The sequence below is a fragment of the Elephas maximus genome, chromosome 6 (assembly GCF_024166365.1).
Source record: "Elephas maximus indicus isolate mEleMax1 chromosome 6, mEleMax1 primary haplotype, whole genome shotgun sequence".
In the NCBI taxonomy this organism is placed as follows: domain Eukaryota; kingdom Metazoa; phylum Chordata; class Mammalia; order Proboscidea; family Elephantidae; genus Elephas; species Elephas maximus.
The window spans coordinates 49,869,367-49,887,926 of NC_064824.1; the positions used below are offsets into that span (position 1 = coordinate 49,869,367).

At 38.0% G+C, this 18,560-nt stretch overlaps 2 protein-coding genes and 1 long non-coding RNA gene across 12 annotated transcripts in view; 2 read left to right on the top strand and 1 right to left on the bottom strand.

The window, feature by feature from the left end:
• Nucleotides 1–9,107, top strand: part of FMNL2 (formin like 2) — a 347,858-nt gene extending 338,751 nt beyond the window's left edge. The window contains 4 exon segments of the mRNA XM_049887240.1: nt 1,690–1,788; nt 2,501–2,624; nt 5,288–5,334; nt 7,071–9,107. Of these exon segments, the coding sequence (XP_049743197.1) occupies nt 1,690–1,788; nt 2,501–2,624; nt 5,288–5,334; nt 7,071–7,109 (309 nt within the window). The 3' untranslated portion in view covers nt 7,110–9,107.
• A 2,550-nt stretch (nt 9,108–11,657) lies between these two features.
• On the top strand, nt 11,658–18,420 carry LOC126077701 (uncharacterized). The gene is made up of 3 exons (XR_007517831.1): nt 11,658–12,089; nt 16,458–16,665; nt 18,331–18,420. It is a non-coding gene; the product is annotated as an uncharacterized LOC126077701 (long non-coding RNA).
• The window catches only part of PRPF40A (pre-mRNA processing factor 40 homolog A), a 59,228-nt gene continuing 53,714 nt past the window's right edge, over nt 13,047–18,560 (bottom strand). For all 10 annotated transcript variants that reach the window (XM_049887250.1, XM_049887246.1, XM_049887243.1 and 7 more), the window contains 4 exons: nt 18,411–18,507; nt 18,265–18,326; nt 17,508–17,639; nt 13,047–15,895 (listed from right to left, as the gene is read on the bottom strand). In XM_049887250.1, the coding sequence (XP_049743207.1) occupies nt 15,803–15,895; nt 17,508–17,639; nt 18,265–18,326; nt 18,411–18,507 (384 nt within the window). In that variant the 3' untranslated portion in view covers nt 13,047–15,802. The remainder of the gene's footprint in view (nt 15,896–17,507; nt 17,640–18,264; nt 18,327–18,410; nt 18,508–18,560) is intronic.

Genomic DNA, 18,560 nt, shown 5'->3' on the forward strand with positions numbered 1-18,560 from the left:
AAGCATGGGACCCAAAGAGGCATGTGTCAGAAGAATCTGTCCCTCTAGAAAGAACAATGAAGGTGTTGGAAGATTTTGACCCACTTAGGAGGCATTGCAATCTATACATCTAAGCTTATCTACATATAACAAAGTGGAGGAAGGTGTGTTTATTGTAAAGGGGAGGGAGGGATGTGGCAGGGTTACCTATGTTTGAGAAGCATCATACTGGAAATAGCAGGTCACTTCCCCAGCACTGCTAGAGGCCACTGGCTTTAGACAACCATTCTTGGGCCTTTTGCTGCAACTCAAAAGGTTAAAATGTTTAGCTGTCTTTTCTCAGCATGACTTCATGTAGCAGTGATAGCACAAGATGTTCGCTGAGGGAAAAGTGCCCTTGGCAATGAGGATGAACACAGTATATAAACTCCATGTGCAAGACAGTGGGTAGGAACCAGAGCAGTAGGAAGGTCACTGGTTTCCAGCGCATGACTGTGCTGCTCTGGGTTCACTGGTGGTGCTGGTGTGCTGCAGAGATGGCTCAGGTGGCTCTTAGTTATATGCTATGACCACATTTCTTCAAATGAGAAATTACAAGTCTAAGGCCTAAAGAGAAAATATATGCTGTTTTAAAACTGTATAAGACAAGCTGAGAAGTGCCCCCGGCTGGTCTCAGAGCCAGACACTTCAGCAAGAACATGCGTAGAGCAGAGTAGCAAGAAGAGAATCTGCCCTTGGTGATCTGCGGGCTGTGACAGGTTGATTGCTCCCAGTTGTCTTGTTAGCTGGCTGGGTGAGATGCTTGTCCAACAGTGACACTTAGGGGATATTTTACTTGCCTTAGGTGTCACAGATAACCTCCCTGCCTGGTACTGACCTAGGGGCTTTGTGGGCAGATCTCATCTCTCTTTTCCTTTTCCAAGAATGAGCCAAAGTGAAACATAAGACAAAAGCAACAGAGATCAAAATGTGAATGTTATTACTGATAAAAAGCTGGATTGGAGGATATGGTGTTAACATCATCTGTGAGCTTGCACTTTACCCCAAATTAGACAAATGACTCGTCCATCAGTTCACAGCTGGACAATTAGAAGTCTCTTTAGAGGGACAGCTTAAGAGAATGCCCAAGAGGGCTGAGCTGAGGTGAGCCTGTTCCATTTCTTCGCCCAAATTTATCAGACTAGTCAGTCTACTTCCCTTGGGAAGGAGTGAGCTGTGGAAAGAGAGGTCAAGAGTGTCACTCCAGTGAGGGCCCCAAAGGAAACAAGAGGCCAAGGGAATGTTGTTTTCCCCCAATAGCAGACAAAAGGCAGAGGAATCTTAGATTCTGCTTTCAGAGAAGCGATAAGTAGGTGGGATAGAGTCTGGAAGCAAAACAAACCCACAAAAGTCACTGAGCACAGCTGCCCAAAGGGTTGGTCTCCACCAAATCTACAGGGGCTGAGACTGAGGAGCAATTTAGCAGGGAGGCAGTCATCAGGAAAGGACATCTGAATGAGATGAATTTCTGACCATGAGATTTTGAAGAGGTGTGATACAGATGGACAATGAAACATGAAATTAAAATTAAATGTAGACATAAAGTATAGGTCTTCTAAATCTTCAGTTTACTCTAACTTTCTGGCTCACTAAGGATTCACTAGGAATGCCTTTTTAAAATCTTGACGAATGTCATTTCCACTGACAAAGTTTTTCTTTTGATCTAACCAGCAAGCAGAAGAGGAAAATGAGCTGAGAAAAAAGCAGGAGCAAGCTCTCATGGAGAAACTCCTGGAGCAAGAAGCTCTGATGGAGCAGCAGGATCCAAAGGTAAGAAGTGCCAGGCCAAGATGGGCCCTCGTGTGTGAAGAGGCCCTTATGACTTCTCTAGGGCAAGCAGGCATAAGACTGACAAAGACAATTTGCACACTTGCTTCTAGGGCTTGGAAACTTGGCAGATGAAAATTTGTTCATTGATTACTGTTCAGCAACCACTGGAATAAGGCTAAGAGCTTGTTTGTGTAGCATTTTCAAGCTTATAGAGATCTGGGGTTTAAATCTTAGTTAGATATGTAGAGAGGCCAAACCAGGTAGCTGGCAACTGAAGGGCATAGGGTTCAGAGAAGGCTTCATGAGAATGCCCATTAGTCCTGGGTCTTGTTTGCTGGAGGGCTTGGTAGGTGGAATGGTAGGGAGTGCTTCAGGGAGAGCAACATCATAGGTAAAAATCATGAAGATGGACAGGTTAAATTATTCATCATCATGACCCTGTGCACCAAGGTTTAAAAAGTAGATGGTTATTACCAGCTGCCCCTTGTTGCCAGAGGATCCAACCTATCCATTTCTGGAGTTTCATGTGTTCTTCAATGTTTCAGTTTTCTTCCCAAAAGCTTCCTGAGTTTGTCTGCATTTGAGCAGAATGTTGGGTTGATGCTGTTTGTATTTTTGGCTGAGGCTGCTTCTAGCAACACTATGCTCAGACACGTTTTGGATTTTCTTGAAAGCTGGCACAACTAATCTCTGCATTCTTCCCTCCTTTTAGTCTCCTTCTCATAAATCAAAGAGACAGCAGCAAGAATTAATTGCAGAGTTAAGAAGGCGACAAGTTAAAGATAACAGACATGTATATGAGGGAAAAGATGGTGCAATTGAAGATATTATCACAGGTAAGGGATATTTCCTCATTGTGGCCTGTGGAGATCCCACTGGCCTCAACCAGAATGGGTGGCATGCAGGTATTTCAGCTTCTTTTGTCCAGGGTTTGCAGGTTCTTCAGTTGACTTTTTTCAGATCCAGAATTACATAGGGAGACTCCATGCTAGTGTTTGGAATAAATTTATAATAGCTGCCCACCAGAGAAGCCCAACACTCTTAGAAAAATTGCGATCTCTTTTTTACAAATATCATTGGAACCCTGTAGGTTTCAGTAGGGTTCTTTCTCCTAGTGGTTTTCCATTTCTTTGATTTGCCACCATGCTCTGCTTTCCTCTTTATGGCTACTCCTACCCACCTGCCTGATTAATAGTGTAGATAAGACCCATTCAGCTTTGTACTTACCACAGTCCATGCAAGTTTTCCCAATATGCTGTTCAGCATCCTCTTCTCGCATTCAGAATAACTGAAGACTTTTTAATATGAAATCAGGGGCTGATACATTTATTGGTGGGCCAACAGTCTTCTAACCCAGGACTGAGAACCGGTCCTTCTATCAGGTAGGAATGGTGCCTAATCCAGTTTGGTTCTTGTCTGATTACTCCAATTCTCAGGTGTAGGCGTTTTGGCACTACCATACTTCAGGACTATAAAGTTGGGCTACTGCCTTGTGGTGGAGGCAACAAGTGACTCTCATATCTATTGAGCTGTTCATTAGCTTCCAAAATATTGAAAATTTTTATTATGGGAAATTGCAGTTTTTATTGTCTTTGGAATATTTTCCATTTTCCACCCCACTCCCAACCTCCAGATTGAGGAACTGTTTGAGACCTTTGTTAACTAACTTGGGTATATATTGCCCACCTCCTTTCCGGCTCACCTTCCCAACCCCACCCCCAGGTATGATTAACAGAGCACTAACCATGTACTAATGCAATAGATCTTGGCATTTTACTCTCTTCTGTTTGTCTTGTTTGGCTGTCATTTTCAATGCAGTGCTGAAGACTGTGCCCTTTACCGCTCGCACCGCCAAGCGTGGCTCTCGATTTTTCTGCGAACCTGTTCTCACTGAGGAATACCATTACTAAACTATTACTCTTTCTCACCTGATGCTCTTAAAAGGTTGCTATAGGTTTTTTGACCTCTTTTGTCTCTCTGTATGTCTGTCAGGGCCACCCAACATCCGAGCATGAAATTGCTATCTCTATAATGTACTTTGTGTTGTTCTCATCCTGCATGGTTTTGCATTTCAGTCATTACTGCTTCCTCACTGCCATACATACATGTATCCACATGGCTGTGATAGACCCGGTGTGTCTAAGAGTTGAATTAATAGAATTGCTTGCAGAGATTTTCAGGAAAATTGTAAATAGAGCATTTCTTTGAGAATCAAGATTGGGATGACCAACAAGATCGTCAAGTTTTTGGGCTAGTATCTTTGAACACAAAATGGTAGTAATTAACAACTACTATAACCACTATTTATTGAGCACTTACTGTATTGAGGTTTATAGATATTAATCCAGCCCTTTTTTTGTACCCACTTAACATGCTTTGATAGTAAGATGAGCTGCTATACGAGTGCTGAGGAATACAAAATGCCCTTAAGCTGCAAAATAATTTGCAGAAGGAATTGGTGAACTATGCATAGCTTCAAAGTTTGCCTTTCTCAACTGTATTATCCAGCCCATGGATATCATCTGCAGTGTGATGGAGCTCGTAGAACAAACTTAACACTGGCAGCACTTTTGACCTAGAAGCATGTGTAGAAGATACAGGCTGATATACTGCACAACACCCTCCACTGCAAGTCATTTTTCCCTCTTGAGTGTCATGCCCAAGTTCAGCTATCACCTATTTCATGTTAGAGCAAAGCTTTGAGGCACGAAACAAAAAACAGTGGCTTAGGACCTCCTGCCCTCTTATTCACATTTCTTCACTGGTAGCCATGTTCCATGTCAAACCCAGGTTATTTCTTGTGATGAAATCATCATCTGGACTTGCTTCATTGATCAGGATGCTGGTATCAAAAATACTAATACTCATCATTGGGAAATGCCACTTCTCTTAGAATTCAAAAAAAATGATTGCATTTGCCCAAGACGTAACTACCTGGGCTTAGTTCTTAATGGCTAGATAAGAAGACTTCTCTCTTCAGTGCCCAGTTGATTAGAAGAGAGACAAGGGAAACACATACTCCAACTGAAAATATCCACTGTTTGACCCCTGTGCTGAGGTTGACATGGAACTGGGTATGTGTTTATTTTGTGGCAGTAACTGTTGTATGAATGAATTGCACTTGTGTTCCTGTCTGAAGCTATCAAAGGATGTGGTGTGTCATTGCCTGCTCTGCAGTGTACTTTCCCACCAGTGCTTATTAACAGGCTAGAAACTGTCATCTGCTTGGCCAATGTTTGCTGTCAGTTTTGCTGCTGGACTGTCTTCTTGGAGCCAATCTTCAAAGCAGCTTGGAACTGGGTGGTCAGAGAGCTGGGTGGGAAGACCTTTTCATCCTTCCCTTGTTTTATCTAACACCTCTGATAGTAATGGCCTCCCACTCTCTTCCTCTGTTGGCTAACATGCCTGGGAATGTTAAGCACTAAGTTGAGTTGCTTTCCATTTTCATCCCATTTTTACTTAACCATCATTTTGTGTTTTTGTTTTTTTTTCTGTTTAGCTTTAAAGAAGAATAATATCACTAAATTTCCAAATGTTCACTCGAGGGTAAGGATTTCTTCTAGCACACCGGTGGTGGAGGATACACAGAGCTGGCAAGCATCACTTTTTACTTAGCTTCCTCCTCTCTCTGTATGCAGATCAATGATTTCAGTGTATGGCTGAGGGTAATACTGGTGAGAGTCTGACCAGGGAGATGTCTTTTTACCTCACATTCCAAGGATGTGAGGCTGAGCCTCTCTGTTGGACTCTTTTTTGCTTCCATGTTCTCAAGTGTGATGGCTTGGGCAAGGGTATTTGCTGATGATTATACTTGCTTTGGGTGCTAGGCTCTCCTTCCCTTACTCCCTTCTTGGCATTCTTCAGTTAACTCCATTTTGATCTAAAGAAATCAAGAACAGGTCCTGGCCGCGAAATATGATGTATATAACCCTTGAAGAGGGATTAGGATTTTTAGGAAAGAACCTTGATTGCTCAGAGACTCAGCAATCAGAGCTTTAGGTCACTGCACATCCTTAGCTAGAAGTACAATTCTGACATTCCATTACCACTCTGGGCCAGGAAGCAGGGATTTGAGAGAGTAAAAAAAAATTGTGACTCATGGCAACTTCTTGTCAGGATTGTGCTTTATAGGGTTTTCAATGGCTCTAACCTTTCAGAAGTAGATTGCCAGACCTTTGTCGTGAGGTGCCTGAGTGGATTCAAACCGCTAATCTTTTGGTTAGTAACTGAGAGCTTAACGTTTGTGTTATGCAAAAGTATTCTTTGCTTGAATTTAGAATTCCAGTGTGCAGGAGCCAGGAAGGTAATAGACCTGAGGGGAACAGCAGTCAGCTTCAGCCTCTTTTTGTCATGTACGAATTTGGGCCCCTGTATTGCCAGATCTTCCAATTTTTCAAGAGAAGCTAGAACCTGTTTTTTTTTTTTTTAATGCAAATTACCAATATAAAAATCAGGAAACTGTACTTTTCAAAATAATGAGGAGGCCAGACATTCTTTGGGCCAGGTAGGGTCCATCAGCTCCATTTTAAACCTACTAAGCAGGTGAAAGGATTTTAAAAAAATTGATTCAATGTGGTTTAATTCAACAAGGCTTTGTTTTTTTATGTCAAGCATTCTGCTATGTACTCAATACAAACTGGAGAATGCAGGAGGGCCTACACCCTTCTAATGAAAAACAAATACTGGGTGGCAGGGAATGGAGTATTATTTTGATTTAGATTTAACGGTTTATTTTTCTAATTCACAAAATAAAAAAGTGACTTTTAGCCAAGTTAATGGAGTGAAAATATGGAACCTATATCTACAAAGTAAGAAAGTAACCTATGTTTGAGGTTCCTTCCTTTATCAAAGCTTCAAGGATAAGATAGGACAGGGCAGTCTGTTTTCATTAGTTTTGCAGTTAAAGTTATTGTTGATATTTAGGTCTCTGGGAGCAGTGGCGGGGGGGAGGTGCGGTGCAGCAGGGACTATGCCACAGCTACTTCCAGTTGAAGTATTTCAAAATAAGCTTTCAAACTAGACTGGCCAGTGACAGAAATAATCTCCTATATATTTTTATCTCTAAAAGTGCCAGAATCCCACCAGTATTACATCCCATTTTGATTGTAAATATTGAGAGCAAAATCACATCTTTGGCTCAATGCTTAATGAGTCTGAAGGGGCCCTTAGCTGACTCTTCTACACAAGCTGCTTTGATTGGCTGCCAGCTGGCCTTTGTCTTGCTTAGACGCAGGACGTTAAAGGTTGCCATTTTCTCTCACTGGTGCTCTCCCTTTTTACAGATCTTAGAAACCAGCCATACAGACGAGCCGATGCGGTGAGGAGAAGTGTCAGGCGGCGCTTTGATGATCAGAACTTGCGTTCTGTTAATGGTGCCGAGATAATGTGAGCTCAAGACCCACCTGCATGAATAGAGGGTGTGCGTGAATGAACCTGTGTCCACAGGAAAGTGCTAGTTATGGCAACCCTGAACACCGATAAAAATATTAAGGGCTCAGATTTAGCAAATACATAGGAATATTAAAAATAATGGGCTCTCCTTTCAACTGTTAACAAGTGCCTAAAAGTGGAAGTACCTGCTTAGATTAATCAAAGCAATAGGATCTGATTTTTAAACCAGTATGTTATTCAGTTTTTTAACCAAAATGTAAATTTCATATTACATTCATTGCCTGTCATTGTGATTGTCCCACGATGGCCCACCCTGGTTTCCCAAGTTGTAAATAACATGGATGCATCTGCTGAGGGCTACTGTTGCTGAGCTATCTTTTAAGGAATTAATTTTGTTTCGGCCATACCCATTAACTTTGTATTTTTAAGGGCTTTCAACATGGGAGAAGGAAATAAATGATAAGCTTCTCCTTCTGACCATAACCAAGTGCAAACCGAATGCAGTTGCAGTGGCACGGAAGTCCCTCAACCCTTGGTCTCGTTTCACATTCCACATCTGTGCCAGGGCCTGATGCCCAGTGAGTGACATTCACAGGCATGAATGCAAGGCTATGATGGCACAAAAATGTGTTATTTGCAGTACTGTTCTTCAGCTAGAGGCAGCTTTTTAAATAATACAAATGTATTTATTAGCACTAAAATTAACATCTCAGTAATCAATATTAGGATTTCTGAGGACCCTTATGGGTCAATCCTGAGAACAGAAAATTGGTGCCTTGCTAGTCAAGCCAAGGAGAGAAGTTTACTAGCTCTATAGATAAGCATTCAAGATTACATCTGCTAGGAGCAGTGTTAGTAACAGGCCTTATTCTCCTGACAATCGCAGGGTTTACTTTTTTTTTAATTGGAGAAGATACTTTTGTCATCTGTATCAAAGCTGTTAAGAAGTTCTTGTATTTCCCAGATTACTTTATGGGGAATTGGAATAAAGTTGCTGAAATATTCACATTGGAGTTAAATGATATTTAATGGGACTAAATGGCCAACTAAGCCACTTTTTTTCCTTCCTCTCTGGCAGGGCACTTGATTCATTCCAAAGTTTAAAAACAAACAAACAAAAAAAAACTGGACTGAAGCTAAATTTGTACTTTTCATAACATTGTTTCTGGCTTACCTTCTTGGTACATTATATCAATTATTAATTGTAAAGTTTATTGTATAGTATTTAACCACTGAATTTCCTATTTTATGTTGTGCTTACGTGAGCCCCTTGGTGAAAGCCCCATTTTCCTTGGATAATATGTAGTTATATGATCTCTCTTTAAATGTACAGATATTTTGCTATAAAATTGGTGCAGTTTTTTATGGTTTTTACACTTCTCTTTAATTCCCTCCTAAGCCTATGGGTAATATTGTACATATTGTTTAAAAATGCATCAGCCTATGCTATACAATCTGAATGTTATTTTAACTTATAGTTTTTTTTTTTAATATATATATTTAAACTACAGTTTTAGGGATCAGTTACCACATTTCATTTTCATGTACCTATTTACAGAAAGATTACCTTTAAACTGTCACCTGCCGGCACACTTCCATAAATGTGTACTTTAAAAAGAACATGCTAAGATTTTGTCTTTCTGTTGATTACACATTCTGATGAAAATAGCAATCTGACCGTGAAATAACCTAAGTAGTTGGTCCTTAACCACAAAACAGCTGTTTTCCAAAGCTGAATACTGACAACGCGTATTTCAAAATAATTGCCTGTTTATTAATCTACAAATGGACAATAATGTTGGCATGTTCTTTTCTGTTTATTAATGGGCCTGCTTCTTAGCAATATTAGAAATGTTTTATAAAAGCAGTTCATGTTACTTTTCTGGTCTTTTCATGGCATATGAGCAAATAAACTATTTACACTACTATCCTGTAATACGTTGTAGTCTGTTAATGGAACATTTTGCGGGGTGGGGCAATTAAGCAGTATGTAGACTTCTATAAATACATGTGTCTTGCTAATTGCACTTTGAATCTTTTTGGTCCATTTTAGGAAAAATCCCTCTTAATCACTTGCTGTATGAAATGTAGGAACCAAATAGATTTTGATAGGGATACATCTCCAAAATCACACTTATAAACTGCTTCCAGAGAAACAGCACTCTTTTTTTTGTGAGACATTGCCCCTTCAATCTTATTTTAAAACATTAGGGTAGTGTGTATATACCGATACGTACATGTGAACTGCACAGCGGTAACCCTGCATCCACCAACTACATCGGTTGACAAGACACCTATAGGCACTTAAGGCCATTTGCCAGCCACCACTGCACACATGGAAACCCTGGTGGTGTAGTGGTTAAGTGCTATGGCTGCTAACCAAAAGGTTGGCAGTTCGAATCTGCCACGTGCTCCATGGAAACTCTATGGGGCAGTTCTACTCTGTCCTACAGGGCCACTATCGACTTGACAAGCACTGGGTTTGGTTTTTTTGGTATTGCACACATACTAATATCAGTAATGACTCAAGTCATCAAGAAAAGTGTAATATTTAAGCCTTTTTATAAAAGCAAGGAAAACTTGAAAAATTCATTTTACAAAATGAATTAGGACTTTAAACACTTAGGGTGTAATCATTTAAGAAATTGTTTATAATATTTTTTGTCCCTATTACCATAGCCATGCTTTGTGTGTGTCACACTTTGCTGTTTACACAAATTGAAGTCTTATGCTTCACAACAAGCGTATGAGATGCAGGTATTAGTACTATTGTATACATGAGGAAAATGACTCTGAAATTAAGTGACTTGCTCGGGGTCCCAACTCTTAGTAGGTCAAAGAGCCTGTACATGCCTTGGTCTTTGGTCCCAATTCATGCTCTTTCCACTACATCAGTTATACTGTCACTGAAGCTTTATATTATAAGGGTGAAAAGTTGAATTTTGGAGTCAAGAAGAAGCTCTAGTTTGTTTTATACCAGTACGAGTGCCTAACAGAGGACAAACTTTTAAGGTCTCAAGTACTGCACAAATTCAGAAGGTTTTCAAACTCAAACTGAAGCAGGAGGTTCAAATGAGGCACCTATGGTTAGGTTTAGGGCATGATATCCCAGTAGCTCCATTTTTAAGACATTTATCGCTGACTCAGAATTAAGTACCCTGTTCTCCTCTCCCAATCCTCTAACACTAAAATTCACTGCAACGCTCGGCGACCTGCCTGGCTCTACACAGCACAGAACGGGCAGTTGATAACCACCAGCTACTGTGGTTCAACACACTAGATTCTTCTTTGAAGAACTGCCTAATTTTACACTGGAAGTCATACTTCTGAATACTAGCTTTATAATTCAAATGCATATTTAATATTTGGTAAAACAAAATTGTCTTAGCCCTAATATATTCATTTTTCTAATTTTTATTGCTTAAATGTCTGCAAAGATGAATATTCTATCAGCACAGTTCATACAAAAGGATTAGTTTCCCATTTCATCTATTTAGAAAATATCTGAAGAAACAAATGCATGAAGAAGTCTTGATGTACTTTTTTCTTTTTATAAAGCAGGTATTAACACTGAGTAAACAGGATATGGGCATCTAGAAACTCACAGCACAGAACTGCTGCTTGTGAGAGGTGCTTAAAGGAAAAAGTTGACACATCCAAATTACTTCGTAAATAAGATGCCATTTTTTTCTAGTAAGTTGTATTTATTTACAAAAGGTCTAATTTTATGAGGTTCTTTATTTACATCAGAGCAATATATAAACAGAAGAGAAAATCTGGCAATTATAAACACAAAATAGAAACCTTGTTTTCCCCATTACTCACCTTTCAGAACAAGTCCTCAGTTTACTTGTAGAGGTAGGCAAGAAGACCAACATTTACCAAAGATGTTTGCAGGTAAGACCAAAAACATGTTTATAAATTGCATGTTTAGATACCCAAGGAACAGCAAAGAAGAAAAGCATCAAGAAATGGCTTAGTTTGAATCTGAACCAATTAGGCAGCCACTCATTGTTTTATGGTCTATAATGGAAAATTAGGGGGTTTATCCAGGTCCTCCTGATACGCAAACATCAACTTATTTACACCTAGGGCATACATCAAATTGTCACAATTAACCAATCACTAGCAATAATGAGACGGTCTTGAACTAGATCCCACTGAGAATTATAGAAGCAGTCTGACAGTCTTTGCATAGCAAGTTCAAGTAGAGAATCTGCTACTTAAAGAATTTAGGCTAGGTAGACAAGGAGGTAAACAATGGGAGGATGTGGATGATTGGAGCAAAATCTTCTCCCCCTCTCCACCCCACCTTTAAGTCAGCTCGAATAAACACTTGAGTGCCTGCCATGTCACAGATAACCTGAGATGGTTAGTTCTTGGCCTAGTTTGGCTATTAAGTCCATTAGGGCTTTTTAAAGGCCAATTCCATCTAGCTGAATGTTACATTCTCAAATAAAAGTTAACTAGTATGGTATACCAATTTATCAATATGTGAAAGGACTGTTTCAAATCATCACAAGTGATTTCCTTTCTACTCAAAAACCACATAAATACTATCTTCTCACTAGCAAGCTTTTGGGCATTAATGAAGCAGCAGTGAAGAGAAGGTACTGGTGCTAAACCTTACTTTAAATGTACTCAATTATGTATGTGGCTTTAGTTGTTAGTATGGTTTATTGCAAAGATGCTTTTCTAAGCCCTTTAATATAGATAATGGATACTATGGATGCTGAATGAGCACATATATCAACTAATATTTTACTCATGCAATAAATGCCTAAATGTGCCAGGCACTGTTCTATTTCCCAGGGATATAACAATGAAAAACAGACAGATCCCGGCCCCTGAGGAGCTTACATGACCCACCATTTAAGTCAAAAGAATTGGAAAACAAAACCAAAAGCCAGGTAAGAATTATTAGATCAGTATTTGTCATTACCTGAACCACCGCATGGGATTATAAGCCTATTAGAACACAGTTCCATGAAAATAACACGATGCTATTTTGCTTTTCCTTTACATAAAACAGGTGCAATTTTACCTATACAGAAGGTGGGATGGTTGAATTAAATTTTACCTAGTATGAGAGACATCCCAAAGGGAAGAGTCTAGATTTAAGGTACAAGGCATTAATGTGCTTTGTCACGATTTGCTTTTAGAAATGTTTTATTTAGTTTTAAAAGCTGAAGTTCTTTAGTTTTGTAGCTTACATTTTAATTTACATAACATACTTAAAATATCTTATAAACTTTAAAAAATAAAAAAAAGCATTTCTCTTCCCTGGGTACTGTATGATTAGAAACAGTTCTCTCTCAAAAGCAAGTTAAAAAAAAAAAAAAACTTTATGTAAAGGGGTTATTTTTTTCTGGCAATAGAAATAAAAGTGGCTGCCTGGTCAGCAGTTGACTATTAGCACTGGGAGAAAACCCAGGAGCATCTAAGCAAAGGCTTCATAACACAGGACACATGCCCTTAGGTAATCAAATAAACTGTGGACCCGCTTTCCAGAAAAAAGCACAGAAATATTCCAGGAGTTTTTACACATTCTTCAACCTACCACTATGAATTAAAATCATCTATTCTAGGCCAATCCTTTTCACTTTATGGTTGAATATGGTGAGACCCAATTGTCAAATCAAGGGATAAAATAGCTATGATACTTTGACCGTTATCAAATTTATGGTCAAATAAATATAAAGCATTTTTATATGTTGAAAAGAATCTAAGATGCTGAATCTGCTTTGGCTAAGGATAATGAAATGGTCATTTTGTTTAATATGGTGGGGCCATGGATTTTATTTAAATGTGTCATTTAAATACACTTAGGAGAAGTACAAACAATTCTTCATACCTGATTGTCTAAATTGTCTTTTCATACAAACTCAATTTTCCTACATAGCAATTATGATTGGGAGAAAATAAGAACATCAAATATGAGGTCCTGATTTTGACTAAAGTATAATAAATGTGAATTTAATCCAATAATTCATTAATATTAATGATACTTAGGATAAATCCTCAGTGTTTTCCTAAGAATCTGAGGCATAACTGAAAAGTATAAATGCCCCTTATCTGAAGGTAAACACATTTTCCTGTTTGAACACATCTGTTAAACTGTAGTAGAATCAATATTCCAAGACATTTCAATCCCTCACCAAATTGAAGATTTAGAAACTTAATCTGATTAAAAGTATTCACTCAGAACTTTTGCTCTAAAACAAAACTTCCCATCACCTGTGCTTCAGACTGTTCTGAACTGGCAACTAAATACCATTTGTTGGGATCATCAAAGGCAGACCAGTATTACATGACTTCAGTTACATCCTTTATAGGAAGATCTGTAACCTAAGATGTTGTATTTTCAGTTGTAATTTGCTCACCACTTTTGTTTTTAGTTCAAATAATTTTCATGAGTGGACACTAAAGGGAAACTTGAATTCACACTGCCTTGTAGAGATCTGAGGTTGTGATGAGATGGTATCTCTATAAAAAATACAAAAATCTATTTTGAGGACATACTAAAACACATCAATAGCCTTTTATTCAAATTTAAAAACTCAGAAGTTTAACGTAATTTTAAAAAGTCATCATTCATGGAAGTGATTAAAACTGTTTTACAGATTCTAAATTCTCTTGTGAAGTGTATCATTAGTATTTCTGCCAGTATCATATGCTTAAGACTTTACCAGATTTCAATGTCAAGTGTTTGACATGATTAGTAATATTGTCATTACAATGGGACTTCTGAGAATTAAATCTAGGCAACTCTCTTTAGGCCAAAGTTGTTGCTTTGTTTTGGTTCTAATATATAATTGGCGATTAATCTCAAGCAAGCAATTTGATTACTTCATATTTTCTTAAAGACACAGTAATTTTCACTTTCTACAAAGTCATGTAAAATTTCATAGCAGAAAAATGACTTGGTAGAGAGATTTAGAAACAATTTTTTCCCTTTTTACTAGCGTGGACACTGTAGATTAAACTCAAAAATGGGAAGAAAGGGAAAAGAGTCATCCCGGTCAGTCCCACTTTCAGCTTCGTTAAGATGATGAAGGAAAAGTAAAATGAAGTTTTTGTTCTTCTAAACCCCAACTTGAAACAGTGACCAAATTAAAAGAATAACAAAGACAATATCTAAGGTAATGCCTAGATAACAGCAAAGACTATGTGCTAAAATTCACTTAAAAAAAATCTCCTGCACTGAAGGAAAAGAATGTAAGTTACATTACCAACCTTTCAAAGTTAGCATTCATTCAAACCACTGCCTCCCTAAAATATCCTGTAGGAAATTCACAGATTAAACACAAAAACAAAACTCACTGCTGTCAAGTCGATTCCAACTCATAGCGACTCACAGAACTGCCCCACAGGGTTTCCAAGGCTGTAATCTTTAGGGAAGCAGACTGCGACAACTTTCTCCAGCAGAGCAGCTGGTGGGTTCAAACCACTGACTTTCAGTTAGCAGCTGAGTGCTTAACCACTGCACCACCAGGGCTCCTCCAGTCAAAGGGGCCTTAAATGCAGATTTATAACATTCTTAAATATTAAAAAAGGAACGTAAACTAGCTACATGGGTTGGATAAAGCAAAATCTCAGGGATTTATCTTTAAATGATCATACAATTTCTTTAGAGCTGAGCAGTTTAAGTAGAAATAAATACTAGTACACACTAGAAGAGAAGGTTTAATAATTGATAAAAATGTACAAAAATATTCAAATCAGAAATGCTTTAGAATGTGTACCACGAAGTCAATACTTCTCAGTGAGTAGGGAAGGTAAAAGACTTCCTCAATGAAAAAAAAGATTGGATTTTTTAAAAAAAAGACAACTCTGTTAAAGAAAATGTTTAAGTCAACATTGATTTGTGTTTTAGACAAGGATATTGCAACTATCATTTAAAATTTGGTGGCACATTCTTTAGTAGGTCCTTAAGGCAAATGTATTTAAACTAATTTACAATTTGATTTGATGTTAATTTTCTTAAACATCACCTCAAAATAGATGCTCAAAATAATGCCCTCATAATAGCCTTTTGAAAATGTATTCAGATGTTTCGTAAAAAATAACAAAGGTGGCTTTATTACAGTAGTGTTCATTGGCACCACTGTAGCTCCTGGTCTACCAGACTTCCATCAAAATCTCCTATTTCTTAGGAGCTCACCGTAAAAGATCCCATCAGCTTTAACCACTTGGGTAGTGCACAAAAAAGCAGTTTTATCAGTTGCTGGTGCTTTTTTTGGACTACTATGTATCAAAAAAAATTTCATCATCAAAATCCAACTTCTATAAATCAAATCACCTCATGACTTAGACTTTAGAACAAAGTAGAGACATCTGCAGTTATCAGTAAATTGCCACCTTTAATCCATCCTGCAGTGCCCTCTGAAAGGGTCACAAAAAGACAGTTATGACCATATGAAAATATGATTCTGGTTATAGAATCAAAAGTTATTTTCAATTTCCTTTGTCTTTATAAAGTCAAGTCCACAATAACAACACTTAAATGCACTTTTTGTTCTGTGATAGAATTAAAACCCAGTGTTATTTCAAATGAACTTAAAATAGAGTCCCTGGTCTGAATTAGATTTAAATCATACTGTAAACATATATTTGGTATAATTTATTGATCATCATCCAGTTGCTCCAAAAGGGTCCTTCTGCGCTTTTCTAATTCCCCTTCGCTCAGTTCACTGCCGGAAGTATCCCAATTACCCTGAAAAGACCATAAATACAATTACAGGTAGTGTCAGTACCAAAAAAAAAGGTTAAGTAATGAACCTGTAAATAAGGAATCCAAAATGTATATGGACTCTTTACCACAGAAACACAAATTTCACAGGGTTTAAAGACCACTCATTTTCCCCAAAAGCCCATCAGTGGGCCACTGATTAAGCACTCCTTGGTTATTTCATTACAGAAAATACTTAGAATGAGACTTTTACACAGCAGTTTACATTAATATGTAAACCAGAAGGTGGTACACACCAGTTTTTCTTTCCTCTTGTGCAACTGAACATAAAGGGTCTTGTTTCCATTTAATGGAAGCCAGGTGGTCCTAGGTACTCTATTCCTTGCTAATTTTGCAGAGATTCTAGGTTGTCCTATTAAGAGTTTTATACGATACTAACAGAAATATTATGCTTTTAGTACACTGAATAGTGTGTCCAGATAAAAAAACACGCTGAAAAAAAAATTCAAATAAACATACAATAGTGCATATTTGTGAGATACAACCATTGAAAAGTGGAGAGTTCACATATCCTCTTTCTCTTCAGGGATTTCATTTAACATACTCACTGTAAGAAGATGCCAATAACTACTGGGGAGGCATTCATTTTTCACCAAGATGTTCATCAGACTCACCTGCACAGCTTAAAAAAAAACTCCACCCTATATCTCTACTGATCTGGAGGTATGACCAGGGCATATCTACATAAACAGCTCCACTGCTGATTTGTGGAAGGAATGCACAAGCGTAAGGAGGTTTGTATTACTGCACTGTCATTATATATCTACACATATATGGAAAACTAAGGACTAATTATGTAATTTGACATGAAAATAACTTTGGCTTGCATTCCTTTATCCATTTGCTCTCAGCAGTCCCCTACCCCATGTCAATATTCCTAAAAGTTACTGAAATGCTACCTTTTAAAACTGGATTTAGTATTAATGACTTAACATTTGGAGAGAGAACCCCATTTCAGACACGAAAATTTTATATTGAAGTAACATACAAACCTGCTGCCACTGAGTTGATTTCGACTCATAACGACCCTATAGGACAGGATAGAACTGCCCCGTATGGTTTCCAAGGAGCACCTGATGGATTCGAACTGCCGACATTTTTTGTTAGCAACCGTAGTAGCTCTTAACCACTACACCGCCAGGGTTTCCAAAGTAACATATAGCATTCTTTAGCTATAGTTTTAACCCATGAAGAAACGATTATGTTCTTTGCTCTGTACACTATAAGATGTGCTACTTTCTTCCTAATTTAAATGAGCACATATATTAGAAGATGATTCTATGTCAAAGGTAGTTCACTGAATTTTCATTGTTTTTGTCAATAGTGGCAGTTCTGAAAAATGTCTATTGTCTAAACACTACCATGATTTTAACCATAGTATCCACATGAAATTGCCACTATGCCGAATTTTTTACCTGTTGCTCTAACAAAAAAAGCATGGCACGCTTACAAAAATACGGGAGTGGGAGTGGTGGAGGGCCAAGTTGGCAAACAGATACAGAAGGTGCACATTATTTGAGTAAAAATATGGTATTCTTTAAACACAAAGAATCCAAAAAGGATTCTAAATACTTACAGAATCCTTTCCAGTCTTTTTCTTAGGTGATTTGTGTTTTGATTCTGATCTTTGCCTGGTTCTGTCCTTCTCACTTTCCCGATCCTTTTCTTTTTTGTCCTTTTCTCGCTCAGCATCAGACTCTGGAGAGTCCTACGAAAATAAACAGTATGTCAGCATTTTGATGAAGATGCTATTAGCCTGATCACATCTTATGCTGACAGCTGTACTATAAAAATGGTTTCCTCAAAATTGCTACCGAGGAGTTGTTAAAAAGGTAATGTTAGTACCTAAATAAATGGTTCTTATTTAGATATGTACAAATTCAAGTAAGCAGCATGAAAAAAAAATTCTGATTCAATAGATCTGTGGTGGCACTCAGGCTTTTATATTTTGGAAAAGGTTTTAGGTGATCCTGATGTTGCCTACAACTGAGAACTCCAAGAGCAGAGGAAGTTGTTTAAATATCTGAACTTGTGGTTCTCAATAACTACAATACACACACTTGGATCTCTTTTAAACAGGGCAGGAATCCCAATATTGGTGTGTGTGTGTACTTTTTAAAAAAGCCTGCCAAGTGATTTCAGTGGGAGGTTAAGGTGAGTAACAATTAGCTTAAACATACATACAGTCTCAGAAAAAGATTGTATTTATCAAGCCTAGGTGCCCATCTGAACTGTGCTGTACTACAAAGGACTATAAACAAAAGGTTCAACTGCAACTGACAGAGTTAAGGCCAAAAGTCTAGGTCCACTTTAAAAACCAGACGCTTGCTTACAGATTTATGTCTCCTCTTCTTGCTCTTCTTCTTATGCTTTTTTGACTTCTTGTAACTTCTCTCTAGGCAACGTGAAAAAAAATAAAGTAAGAATTTGAGGATATCAAAGCACCAATGATTTTAATCAAATAAACGGAAAAGCTCACCAGACTCAGCACTAGAAGAATGCTCCGAAGCAGAACGGGATTCAGATCGCTGTCTTTTTTTCTTTGAATGGCTATCATCGTCATCTGAATCTGACCCCTAAAGAACACAAATAATTTCATTCATAATGATGCTGACGACAAAATATACTT